The sequence below is a fragment of the Coregonus lavaretus genome (assembly GCF_964263955.1).
Source record: "Coregonus lavaretus genome assembly, chromosome: 20".
Classification (NCBI taxonomy): Eukaryota; Metazoa; Chordata; class Actinopteri; order Salmoniformes; family Salmonidae; genus Coregonus; species Coregonus lavaretus.
The window spans coordinates 23006317-23020984 of record NC_140007.1 but is presented as its reverse complement, the minus strand read 5'-3'; the positions used below and the strand labels follow the sequence as shown (position 1 = coordinate 23020984).

At 39.8% G+C, this 14668-nt stretch overlaps 1 protein-coding gene across 1 annotated transcript in view; it reads right to left on the bottom strand.

Annotated features, from left to right (window-relative positions):
- Positions 1-10395: 10395 nt before the first annotated feature.
- Positions 10396-14668, bottom strand: part of cntn3a.2 (contactin 3a, tandem duplicate 2) — a gene marked incomplete at both ends in the record, with an annotated part of 60370 nt that continues 56097 nt past the window's right edge. The window contains one exon of the mRNA XM_084184036.1: positions 10396-10493. Within this exon, the coding sequence (XP_084040162.1) occupies positions 10396-10493 (98 nt within the window). The remainder of the gene's footprint in view (positions 10494-14668) is intronic.

Sequence of the window (14668 nt, the reverse complement as noted above, 5' to 3'; positions counted from 1 at the left end):
CCATAGAAAGTTGGTTGCAATTTCAATTTAATCCTCCAGAAACAACAGAACAAATAATGCAACAAATATTGTGGTTAAACTCAAATATACTAATTGATTTGAAAAAATGTTTGAAAAAGGTATAGTCTTCGTAAATGATATCATAGGTAGGACTGGTGGAGTTATGTTGCACATGCAGCTAACAAAAACATATGGAAATGTCGTCTCTACCCAAAATTACAACCAAATAATTGCAGCATTACCACAAAAATGGAAGAGGAAAGTGGAAGGGGGAAAAAGTAAGGAACTTGTCTGTCGGCCCTGCATTAAAGAACATAATTGGTTAAAGAAAATGGTGATACATAAAAGTATACCAGTTTCATTTGAGGTCCAAAGGATTGACAGCCGTTCCATATAGATTGCAAAATAGTTGGGAAGAGATTTTTGACCTACCGATTCCATGGCATAGTGTTTATGAACTTGTAAACGCCAGGGTAGTGGGTTCGATCCCCGGGACCACCCATACGTAAAAGAATGTATGCGCACATGACTGTAAGTCGCTTTGGATAAAAGCGTCTGCTAAATGGCATATTATTATTATTATGAACTGATACGCAAAACAACGCCGGATTCAAAACTTTGAATTTTTCAATTTAAATTATTATGCAAAATTCTTGCTACCAATAGAATGTTATTTATATGGGGGATACAATCTTCCCAGCTCTGCAGATTTTGCTGGGAAGACACAGAATCATTCAATCATTTGTTTTGGTACTGTCCATTTGTAGCTTGCTTTTGGACACAGGTCCAGGAATGGCTAAAGGATTGCAATATTTACCTGGAGCTAACCCTGCAGATAGCACTACTGGGTGATCTGAAAAGTCATAGTCAATCGATCAACAATATAACAATCCTTTTAGCAAAAAAAAATATTTTCAATTTACAATCTGTAGAAACAATGAGAATAGAAGGGTTCAGAACTTATGTAAAACATCACAGTACAGTTGAAAAATATATGGCAAATAGAAATACAATATGGATGGTGTTAAGAGATAGATGGGTGGTGTTGAATGGAGTTGAAGGATGGGACTAATAACAACGAACAACAACTAATAACAACAAGATAACTAATGTAAAGCATACTGTGTCCATAATAAGTATATAGGTTATAGGTTGAGAGCTTTTGTGAAAGAGCACAGTTAGGAAGATATGGCATATAGAAGCAAACCGGATGGACATCATGAAAATGATAGGAGAGGTAGAGGGTAGAGGAAGTTCAACAGTAAAAACAAACAAAATATAATTATTGTAAAATTGACTGTGTCCATAAAATGTATATAGTATGTATAAACCAGGAAGTAGAGGCCTAAGCATTGTTGTTCACTTGTTTACTCCAATTAGGGAAGAGGTGGTGGGGTTGAAAAGTAATGAAGGGAAATATATTTTAAAAGGATATGTATATATATGTATGTATATGTATTTATGTGTATATGTATATGTACAGTGGGGAAAAAAAGTATTTAGTCAGCCACCAATTGTGCAAGTTCTCCCACTTAAAAATATGAGAGAGGCCTGTAATTTTCATCAAAGGTACACGTCAACTATGACAGACAAAATGAGAAAAAAAAATCCAGAAAATCACATTGTAGGATTTTTAATGAATTTATTTGCAAATTTTGGTGGAAAATAAGTATTTGGTCAATAACAAAAGTTTCTCAATACTTTGTTATATACCCTTTGTTGGCAATGACACAGGTCAAACGTTTTCTGTAAGTCTTCACAAGGTTTTCACACACTGTTGCTGGTATTTTGTCCCATTCCTCCATGCAGATCTCCTCTAGAGCAGTGATGTTTTGGGGCTGTCGCTGGGCAACACGGACTTCTAACTCCCTCCAAAGATTTTCTATGGGGTTGAGATCTGGAGACTGGCTAGGCCACTCCAGGACCTTGAAATGCTTCTTACGAAGCCACTCCTTCGTTGCCCAGGCGTTGTGTTTGGGATCATTGTCATGCTGAAAGACTCAGCCACGTTTCATCTTCAATGCCCTTGCTGATGGAAGGAGGTTTTCACTCAAAATCTCACGATACACGGCCCCATTCATTCTTTCCTTTACATGGATCAGTCGTCCTGGTCCCTTTACAGAAAAACAGCCCCAAAGCATGATGTTTCCACCCCAATGCTTCACAGTAGGTATAGTGTTCTTTGGATGCAACTCAGCATTCTTTGTCCTCCCAACACGACGAGTTGAGTTTTTACCAAAAAGTTCTATTTTGGTTTCATCTGACCATATGACATTCTCCCAATCCTCTTCTGGATCATCCAAATGCACTCTAGCAAACTTCAGACGGGCCTGGACATGTACTGGCTTAAGCAGGGGGACACGTCTGGCACTGCAGGATTTGAGTCCCTGGCGGCGTAGTGTGTTACTGATGGTAGGCTTTGTTACATTGGTCCCAGCTCTCTGCAGGTCATTCACTAGGTCCCCCCGTGTGGTTCTGGGATTTTTGCTCACCGTTCTTGTGATCATTTTGACCCCACAGGGTGAGATCTTGCGTGGAGCCCCAGATCGAGGGAGATTATCAGTGGTCTTGTATGTCTTTCATTTCCTAATAATTGCTCCCACAGTTGATTTCTTCAAACCAAGCTGCTTACCTATTGCAGATTCAGTCTTCCCAGCCTGGTGCAGGTCTACAATTTTGTTTCTGGTGTCCTTTGACAGCTCTTCGGTCTTGGCCATAGAAGAGTTTGGAGTGTGACTGTTTGGGGTTGTGGACAGGTGTCTTTTATACTGATAACAAGTTCAAACAGGTGCCATTAATACAGGTAACGAGTGGAGGACAGAGGAGCCTCTTAAAGAAGAAGTTACAGGTCTGTGATAGCCAGAAATCTTGCTTGTTTGTAGGTGACCAAATACTTATTTTCCACCATAATTTGCAAATAAATTCATAAAAAATCCTACAATGTGATTTTCTGGATTTTTTTCTTCTCAATTTGTCTGTCATAGTTGACGTGTACTTATGATGAAAATTACAAGCCTCTCTCATCTTTTTAAGTGGGAGAACTTGCACAATTGGTGGCTGACTAAATACTTTTTTTCCCCACTGTATATATATATTTGCGAGAAGAAAAAAAATTATTTTGGGGATTGGAAGTGATGCAGACAATTACATTGATGGAAGTTACGATCTATCTGCAATATTAAAGGTGATCTACCGCCTAAAAAAACAACAACAAACAAACAAACAAAAAAAACATTGTAATTGTCTGCATCACTTCCAATCCCCCATCTGTATTTTTCTCTCGCAAATATATATATATATATATACAGCTGCAAAATTATCATTTATGTGTTTTTTTGTAAAAATATTTTTTTGTTTTATTTTATAAACTACTGACAACATGTCTCCCAAATTCCAAATACAAATATTGTCATTTAGAGCATTTATTTGCAGAAAATGACAACTGGTCAAAATAACAAAAAATATGCAGTGTTGTCAGACCTTGAATAATGCAAAGAAAATAAGTTCATGTTCATTTTTAAAACAACCCAACAGTAATGTTTTAACTTAGGAAGAGTTCAGAAATCAATATTTGGTGGAATAACCCTGATTTTCAATCACAGCTTTCATGTGTCTTGGCATGCTCTCCACCAGTCTTTCACATTGATGTTGGGTGACTTTATACCACTCCTGGCGCAAGAATTCAAGCAGCTCGGCTTTGTTTGATGGCTTGTGACCATCCATCTTCCTCTTGATCACATTCCAGAAGTTTTCAATGGGGTTCAGGTCTTGATCTGGTGGTCCTCCATCCACACCTTGATTGACCTGGCTGTGTGGCATGGCGCATTGTCCTGCTGGAAAAACCAATCCTCAGAGTTGGGGAACAATGTCAGAGCAAAAGGAAGCAAGTTTTCTTCCAGGACAACCTTGTACGTGGCTTGATTTATACGTCCTTCACAAAGACAAATCTGCTCGATTCCAGGCTTGCTGAAGCACCCCCAGATCTTCACCGATCCTCCACCAAATTTCACAGTGGGTGCGAGACACTGTGGCTTGTAGGCCTCTCCAGGTCTCCGTCTAACCATTAGACGACCAGGTGTTGGGCAAAGCTGAAAATTGGACTCATCAGAGAAGATTACCTTACTCCAGTCCTCTACGGTCCAATCCTTATGGTATTTTGCAAACCTCAGCCTGGCTCTTCTTTCCTTCTCATTGATGAAGGGCTTTTTTCTAGCTTTGCACGACTTCAGCCCTGCCCCTAGGAGCCTGTTTCGAACCGTCCTCGCCGTGCACTTCACCCCAGCTGCCAATGCCATTATTTTTGTAGGTCACTTAATGTCATCCTACGGTTGTTGAGTGACATTTGAATGAGTTGGCGGTCATCCCGGTCAGTAGAGAGTCGTTTTCGCCCTCTGCCGGTCTGTTGCTTTGTTGTCTCCAATGTCTGCTGCTTGACCTAGTTCTTATGAACCGCCGTCTTTGAAATTTTAAGGATGGAAGCAACCTGACGCTCACTGTATCCCACTGCCAGTAAATACAGAATTGAACCCTTCTTTTCCTCACTCAAAACTTTCCTTTTCAACTCTTTTGGCATGGTCAATAGTTATTTCTTGATTAATATTACTTTTGAGGTACTATTAGCACTGTTTTTGCCATCCAGCTGGTCCTACTGCAAGAGGATAGTGATGACCACAGCAGTGGTTTTTATACTTTTCCTCGTTAAATAAGATTTGGTTCATGTGATCACCTAATCAGTACCTAATTCAGTAGAATGAGGTGTGCCTGTGTTGGAATTCAACAGACACTGGAATGGAATGGCTGTCATACATGTAGAGATGCTGATTTAAGAAGAATTTGCAGTGGTCTCTTAATTTTTTCCACAGCTGTGTATAGATTGACTGTGTCCATAAAATGTATTTAGTATGTATAAGCTGGAAGTAGAGGCCAAAGCATTGTTGTTCACTAGTATACTCCAATTAGGGAAGGGGTGGCGGGGTTGGAAAGTAATAAAGGGAAATATATTATTTTAAAGGATATGTATATATATATATATGTGTATGTACGTATGTATGTACGTATGTATGTATGTATGTATGTATGTATGTATGTATATATACAGTGAGGGAAAAAAGTATTTGATCCCCTGCTGATTTTGTACGTTTGCCCACTGACAAAGAAATGATCAGTCTATAATTTTAATGGTAGGTTTATTTGAACAGTGAGAGACAGTATAACAACAAATAAATCCTGAAAAACGCAAGTCAAAAATGTTATAAATTGATTTGCATTTTAATGAGGGAAATAAGTATTTGACCCCCTCTCAATCAGAAAGATTTCTGGCTCCCAGGTGTCTTTTATACAGGTAATGAGCTGAGATTAGGAGCACACTCTTAAAGGGAGTGCTCCTAATCTCAGGTTGTTACATGTATAAAAGACACCTGTCCACAGAAGCAATCAATCAATCAGATTCCAAACTCTCCACCATGGCCAAGACCAAAGAGCTCTCCAAGGATGTCAGGGACAAGATTGTAGACCTACACAAGGCTGGAATGGGCTACAAGACCATCGCCAAGCAGCTTGTTGAGAAGGTGACAACAGTTGGTGCGATTATTCGCAAATGGAAGAAACACAAAAGAACTTTCAATCTCCCTCGGCCTGGGGCTCCATGCAAGATCTCACCTCGTGGAGTTGCAATGATCATGAGAACGGTGAGGAATCAGCCCAGAACTACACGGGAGGATCTTGTCAATGATCTCAAGGCAGCTGGGACCATAGTCACCAAGAAAACAATTGGTAACACACTACGCCGTGAAGGACTGAAATCCTGCAGCGCCCGCAAGGTCCCCCTGCTCAAGAAAGCACATATACATGCCCGTCTGAAGTTTGCCAATGAACATCTGAATGATTCAGAGGAGAACTGGATGAAAGTGTTGTGGTCAGATGAGACCAAAATGGAGCTCTTTGGCATCAACTCAACTCGCCGTGTTTGGAGGAGGAGGAATGCTGCCTATGACCCCAAGAACACCATCCCCACCGTCAAACATGGAGGTGGAAACATGATGCTTTGGGGGTGTTTTTCTGCTAAGGGGACAGGACAACTTCACCACAACAAAGGGACGATGGACGGGGCCATGTACCGTCAAATCTTGGGTGAGAAACTCCTTCCATCAGCCAGGGCATTGAAATTGGGTCGTAGATGGGTATTCCAGCATGACAATGACCCAAAACACACGGCCAAGGCAACAAAGGAGTGGCTCAAGAAGAAGCACATTAAGGTCCTGGAGTGGCCTAGCCAGTCTCCAGACCTTAATCCCATAGAAAATCTGTGGAGGGAGCTGAAGGTTCGAGTTGCCAAACGTCAGCCTCGAAACCTTAATGACTTGGAGAAGATCTGCAAAGAGGAGTGGGACAAAATCCCTCCTGAGATGTGTGCAAACCTGGTGGCCAACTACAAGAAACGTCTGACCTCTGTGATTGCCAACAAGGGTTTTGCCACCAAGTACTAAGTCATGTTTTGCAGAGGTGTCAAATACTTATTTCCCTCATTAAAATACAAATCAATTCATAACATTTTTGACATGCGTTTTTCTGGATTTTTTTGTTGTTATTCTGTCTCTCACTGTTCAAATAAACATACCATTAAAATTATAGACTGATCATTTCTTTGTCAGTGGGCAAACGTACAAAATCAGCAGGGGATCAAATACTTTTTTCCCTCACTGTATAATATATACATACATATATATACACTTATCCTTTAAAAAAATATATTTCCCTTTATTACTTTCCAACCCCACCACCCCTTCCCTAATTGGAGTAAACTAGTGAACAACAATGCTTTGGCCTCTACTTCCAGCTTATACATACTATATACATTTTATGGACACAGTCAATTTTACAATAATTATATTTTGTTTGTTTTTACTCCTGAACTTCCTCTACCCTCAACCTCTGATCATTTTTCATGATGTCCATCTGGTTTGCTTCTATATGCCATATCTTTCTAACTGTGCTCTTTCACAAAAGCTCTCAACCTATAACCTATATACTTATTATGGACACAGTATGCTTTACATTAGTTATCTTGTTGTTATTAGTTGTTGTTAGTTGTTATTAGTCCCATCCTTCAACTCCATTCAACACCACCCATCTATCTCTTAACACCATCCATATTGGATTTCTATTTGCCATATATTTTTCAACTGTACTGTGATGTTTTACAAAATTTCTGAACCCTTCTATTCTCATTGTTTCTACAGATTGTAAATTGAAAATAAACATTTTTGCTAAAAGTATTATTATATTATTGATCGATTGACTATGACTTTTCAGGTCACCCAGTAGTGCTATCTGCAGGGTTAGCTCCAGGTAAATATTGCAATCCTTTAGCCATTCCTGGACCTGTGTCCAAAAACAAGCTACAAATGGACAGTACCAAAACAAATGATCTAATGATTCTGTCTCTTCGCAGCAAAATCTGCAGAGCTGGGAAGATTGTATCCCCCATATAAATAACATTCTATTGGTAGCAAAATGTTGTATAATAATTTAAATTGAAAAATTCAAAGTTTTGAATCCGGCGTCGTTTTGCGTATCAGTTCATAAACACTATGCCATGGAATCGGTACGTCAAAAATCTCTTCCCAACTATTTTGCAATCTATATGGGACGGCTGTCAATCCTTTGGTCCTTAAATGAAACTGGTATACTTTTTTATTTATCACAATTTTCCTTAACCAATTGTGTTCTTTAATGCTGGGCCGACAGACAAGTTCCTTACTTTTTCCCCCTTCCACTTTCCTCTTCCATTTTTGCGGTAATGCTTCAATTATTTGGTTGTAATTTGGGGTAGAGCAGACATTTCCATATGTTTTTGTTAGCTGCATGTGCGACATAACTCCACCAGTCCTACCTATGATATAATTTACGAAGATTATACCTTTTTTAAACATTTTAAAAAAGAATAATGTTTTTTTAATCAATTAGTATATTTGAGTTTAACCACAATATTTGTTGCATTATTTGTTCTGTCGTTTCTGGAGTATTAAATTGAAATTGCAACCAACTTTCTATGACTTGTTTTAGAAATAGTGATATTTGGGAGATTATTTCCTTTTCAAATTACTGAAAGTGAGAGGTTGTAATCTGAATAAAGGGAAAAAGGCCATTCTTGAACATTGGGTGAGACAATCTTAACAATTTGCTAGAGAACCAGTTCGGATTTAAGTATAACTTTTGTATGACTGAAGCTTTTAGTGATAGGTCTAAAGCTTTAATATTTAATAATTTCTGTCCTCCGAATTCATATTCATTATATAAATAGGCCCGTTTAATTTTGTCTGGCTTGCCGTTCCAAATAAAATGGAATATTTTATTCTCATATCATAAAAAAAAAACTGTTCGCTAGGCGTAGGCAAGACCATAAGCAAATAGGTAAACTGGGTAATACTAAAGAGTTAATGAGGGTGATTTTTCCACAAATTGACAGGTATTTACCTTTCCATGGTAGCAAGATCTTATCTATTTTTGCTAACTTTCCATTAAAATGTATTGGAGTGAGATCATTTATTTCATTTGGGATATGTATTCCGAGGAGCCTTTCTTAGTCCAGGTAGTCCCTCCATGTTTGAGTCAGTTTTCTTCCATTTGGTGCCTAATAAACACAACCCAGGTTACACCATCGCAGATGTGCAACTTCATGGTTTGTTATTCTATTTGAAAGTGAGCACAAAAATGTGTCAAATGTTTGATTGCCAGTACAATAAATGGTCTGGAGCTTTTAAAAAATCCTTCCAAAAGACAGTCATCTGTGACACACAGAGAAGCAAGTTAATATAAATATATTAACAATGCACACAGGTACACACAGGCTCACACACACACACACAACCATATTTCCATCCTGATGGAATCGTTCTGATTTAGCTCCTCTCACTGAATCCTGATACATTAATCTTCTGTGGTGTCATAGAACCATTAGTCCTATGCCCTTTCCCATAGAGGCCCCTAGGCTCACTCTAATTTATTAATATGTTTTAATTGCTGCTAAATCATGGCAGATATCAGACTTTTCATTTGTCAAGTCAGGGCATTAAATAGACCACTGTATCATGTGCTGTCAGCCGTCTGATCTAGCTTCTCTCTGCTTTATGACCAGTGAAGGTTGGTGTGTAAAGGACCGAACACCTGAGCAGTTGAGGCTACGCTGAAATATATGTAGGGCCTATAATACAATACATACGTTTCAAGAAAAGGCTAATTGAACCTTGAACAAATGATAGGCAAGTCCAGTACATATTTAGCTGACTATAGGTCAATGTCATGCATGAGTTCAATATACAGTAAGGCTCCATGGGTTTTCTTGTGGGTGAATGACTTTGCCTGCTTGGGTCTCATTTGGCACCATTTTCACCATGCGACTGGTGAGCACTCTAGCACAAAATGGCTGCCGTGCATCACCCAGGTGGGTGTCACATATTGGTAGTGGTGATGTGGGGTAAAGACAGTCCTCCTATTAAATGCAATCTATCCATCCACTGTAAGGTCAGTATTTAGATTTTGGCTCATTATAGTTGTAAGGAGCCCTCGTGATACAATCAAGTCTCTACCACAATGACAAAATGAAAACATTGAGAAAACGACTTGCACTGTCTCAAACAGCTCGTCTTATGGGTCTCATGTAGCACATAATGATACGATAACGATCACTTAAAGAGCTCTGAAATGCTGCACAACACTGACTATAAGTCAAGTGAAGCGATTTTCTTTGTCACACTCTCACACCTTCAAAGGCACAGGCACAGGCAAATGGTTGTGTCTACTCAATGAGTAAGCAAGATAACTTAACTTGGCTCAGCGAAACAAGTAAAAGTTTTCGCTTCAATGACCACCTCAGAGTACGTAAAAATTACAAAAGTCAACTTCATATCACAACCTTGAAAGTTTAAATGACAAGTATTATTACCATAGGTAATAACTTTCATAACCAACTTTGAGTGTGACAAGGTTTAATTACAAATGAAAATATGAAGAAAAAAAAGCATGGCATTGCTAGCTTAGCATTTAGCCTACAACTAAACGATTCAAACTACTTTGGCACATGAATGGAAGTAAGGCATTTGTATCATTCAGGGCTCCAAAAAGTAAATAGCGCATTCATCTGAACATCCACCTAAAATGTACAACCCAAGCAGATATCTTCAGAAGTTGACAGCACTTGACCTAACACAATGTTCATCATAACATGCGCCCAAACAACAACAAATTATGTTCCCAAATTATTGTCTTGCCTCCAAAATGGAAAGTCTGTACCATGACTTTCCCAGTTAGAAAAAATTATAATTGTAGATGGGTCATTTGGAATGGAGCAAAGACAGCTTATTTTATTTATAAACAAGATAGTAGCCTGACGTTCTGTCACGATGTAGACCTGAACGTTGACAATGCGATGGTGAGGAGCAGAGAGACAGGGGATGTGTTCAGACTCCAGGCCCTCGAGCCTCGCGCACTCATACCTAGAACAAAGCACAACGCCAACATTAAGGATTTATGAAACAGAGATAATACCTCGTCTTAGGTATTTGACCCATGTAATGTTCTTTCGTATGTGATTTTTTTGTTCTCCTATTTTTGTTCTTGTTTTTATATAATAGAGCAATAGATAGCAGTTATGAGAGGCAGACAGATCGAATAGTGAAGGGATGGGACTAGGGAATCGAACCCTGGTCTCCAGGGGCACTTCCTGCACCACCCATGTCCTGCTAATATGATTTTGAAAACAAAAAAGAAGTACAAATACAGGATTTCTCTATATTTCAATAGAGGGGGGGAAACATTTCGTATCTGAAATGAAATTTTATAGAAAAGGCCAGTTTGGAATGCAATCCTCTCCATCCTTTTCAGTGGCTCAACACAGAATATCAATATTACAAAATATAGCTGCAAGCAGCCATTGCGGGGTTCAAACCTCATGGCACCACAGCGCCACTATCAGGACAAAATGGATTCTCGATGAGCTACTTCTGTACTCCTTAAAGCTACATCCTTAGTTGAAACAATAACAAAGCGGCACCCCGCCTCTGTTTTGGTAAAAAGCTGAGAGATGGGCCTGGAGAAATGTAACCACTCTCAAATTCATAGACAGAGCTATGGATATAAGGACTGACCAGCCATGATGTAAAAATTATATACTGAACAAAAATATAAACGCAACATGTAAAGTGTTGGTCCCATGTTTCATGAGCTGAAATAAAAGATCCCAGATAAGGTTTATTTCTCTCAAATTTTGTGCACAAATTAGTTCACATCCATGTTGGTGAGCATTTCTCCTTTGCCAAGATAATCCATCCACCTATCCGGTGTGGCATATCAAGAAGCTGATTAAACAGCATGATCATTACACAAGTGCACCTTGTGCTGGAGACAATAAAAGGCCACTCTAAAATGTGCAGTTTTGTCACACAACCCAATGCCACAGATGTCTCAAGTTGAGGGAGCGTGCAATTGGCATGCTGACTGCAGGAATGTCCACCAGAGCTGTTGCCAGAGAATTGAATGTTCATTTCTCTACTATAAGCCACCTCCAATGGTCGTTTTAGAGAATTTGGCAGTACGTCCAACCAACGTGTAACCACGCCAGCCCAGGACCTCCACATCCGGCTTCTTCACCTGCGGCATCATCTGAGACCAGCCACCCGGACAGCTGATGAAACTGTGGGTTTGCACAAACTGTCTCAGGGAAGCTCATCTGCGTGCTCGTCGTCCTCACCAGGATCTTGACCTGACTGCAGTTCGGCATCGTAATCGACTTCATTTGGCAAATGCTCACCTTCGATGGCCACTGGCACTCTGGAGAAGTGTGCTCGTCAAGGATGAATCCCGGTTTCAACTTTATGGCATCGTGTGGGTGAGCGGTTTGCTGATGTCAACATTGTGAACAGAGTTCCCCATGGTGGCGGTGGGGTTATGGTATGGGCAGGCATAAGCTACGGACAAAGAACACAATTGCATTTTATCGATGGCAATTTGAATGCCCAGAGATACCGTGACGAGATCCTGAGGCCCATTGTCGTGCCATTCATCTGCCGCCATCATCTCATGTTTCAGTATGATAATGCACGGCCCCATGTCGCAAGGATCTGTACACAATTCCCGGAAGCTGAAAATGTCCCAGTTCTTCCATGGCCTGCATACTCACCAGACATGTCACCCATTGAGCATGTTTGGGATGCACTGGATCGACGTGTACGACAGTGTGTTCCAGTTCCCTCCAATATCCAGCAACTTCGCACAGCCATTGAAGAGGAGTGGGACAACATTACATAGGCCACAATCAACAGCTTGATCAACTCTATGTGAAGGAGATGTGTCGTGCTGAATGAGGCAAATGGTGGTCAAACCAGATACTGACTGGTTTTCTGATCCACACCCCTACTTTCTTTTTAAAGGAATCTGTGACCAACAGATGCATATCTGTATTCCCTATCATGTGAAATCCATAGATTAGGGACAAATGAATTTATTTCAATTGACTGATTTCCTTATATGAACTGCAACGCAGTAAAATCTTTGAAATTGTTGCATAATGAGTTTATATTTTTGTTCAGTGTACTTTTAACCATGTTTTGAGGCTATACAGTGTTTGTTTACATTTACATTGTTTACAACATTGGAGTAAAACAAGCTTATATCTTGGGTTCTGATGGGGTACGACAGTTGAACTAAGCTCATGGAGGCATATATACGTTATATTCTTCAAGAATCAACGGGTATACACAGTGTACAAAACATTGGGAACACCTTCCTAATATTGAGTTTGCTGCCTTTTGCCATCAGGACAGCCTCAATTCATCGGGGCATGGACTAGGCGGTGTCAAAATTGTTCCACAGGGATGCTGGCCCATGTTGACTCCAAGGCTTCCCACAGTTGTTGTATCAAGTTTTGTTACAATATAAATATCCATGTCGGATTCATATGCATTTATGCGTCAGGTCACTTTAATGTTTATTTGTCCATAACAACCTGTGTAGCTCAGTTGGTAGAGCATGGTGTTTGCAACGCCAGGGTTGTGGGTTCGATCCCCAGTATGAAAAAATGTATGCACTCACTAACTGTAAGTCGCTCTGGATAAGAGCGTCTGCTAAATGACGTAAATGTAAATGTGATGTTGTTTGAGATACTAGTCAGATAAATGTTGTTTTGGGAGACCTTGGTCCATAGATGCTATATATCAAGTTCCATCCAGGTCAGCCCAGTGCTTCCGGAGGAGATGTCATTAAAGTGTTTCCCACAAAATTCTAAATGGTGGAAAATCCATAATGGCGAACCTATGTACCGAATTTTGCGACTCTAGGTCAAACGGGGTGAGGGGCATTAGCTTAAAAAAAAATCATTTTCAATTGTGTGTTATAGCGCCACCATCTGGCCAACTGGCATGGCATTGCATGAGAGGGTTTCTCGAAGCTTTGCTGCTTGATCTCCTAATAATGAACTTCAACAAAAACAATAAACAGTGCTGGCTCTAGCCTTTAGGGGGACCCAAGCGAGCTTCGCTGCTTGAACCTCTAATTAGCATTTAAAGGAAAGGAAGAGGTCTCCTCCTGTAGTCTCCCAGGAAGGTAATATAGTATCCAGAGAGAAGGGAAGCGAAACTTAGTGACAGAGATAGATTGTGCTGCATATTTCAGCAAAATACGAGCCTGCGGAGCCCAAAAGAGGGAAAAGTCTCTTGGCTAAATTATCAAGTTCCTAAATGACTTAATCTAGAGAAAAACTGTTGAAAAACTGTTTTCAGCTTGATGGAAACAGTGTTTCCAGTGCTATCTCAGCTGTAACTACCTGATGGTAATATAATGGTAATATGCACTCACATAATATACAGTTGAAGTCGGAAATTTACATGCACTTAGGTTGGAGTCATTAAAACTCGTTTTTCAACAAATCCACAAATTTCTTGTTAAACTATAGTTTTGGCAAGTCGGTTAGGACATCTTCTTTGTGCATGACACAAGTAATTTTTCCAACAATTGTTTACAGACAGATTATTTCACTTATAATTCACTGTATCACAATTCCAGTGGGTCAGAAGTTTACATACACTATGTTGACTGTGCCTTTAAACAGCTTGGAAAATTCCAGAAATGTATGTCATGGCATTAGAAGCTTCTGATAGGCTAATTGACATAATTTCAGTCAATTGGAGGTGTATCTGTGGATGTATTTCAAGGCCTACCTTCAAACTCAGTGCCTCTTTGCTTGACATCATGGGAAAATCAAAAGAAATCAGCCAAGACCTCAGAATAAAAATTGTAGAGCAATTGGAGCAATTCCAAACGCCTGAAGGTACTACGTTCATCAGTACAAACAATAGTACGCAAGTATAAACACCCTGGGACCACGCAGCCGTCATACCACTCAGGAAGGAGACGCGTTCTGTCTCCTAGAGATGAACGTCATTTGGTGCGAAAAGTGCAAATCAATCCCAGAACAACAGCAAAGGACCTTGTGAAGATGCTGGAGGAAACAGGTACAAAAGTATCTATATCCACAGTAAAACGAGTCCTATATAGACATAACCTGAAAGGCCTCTCAGCAAGGAAGAAGCCACTGCTCCAAAACCGCCATAAAAAAGCCAGACTACGGTTTGCAACTGCACATGGGGACAAAGATCGTACTTTTTGGAGAAATTTC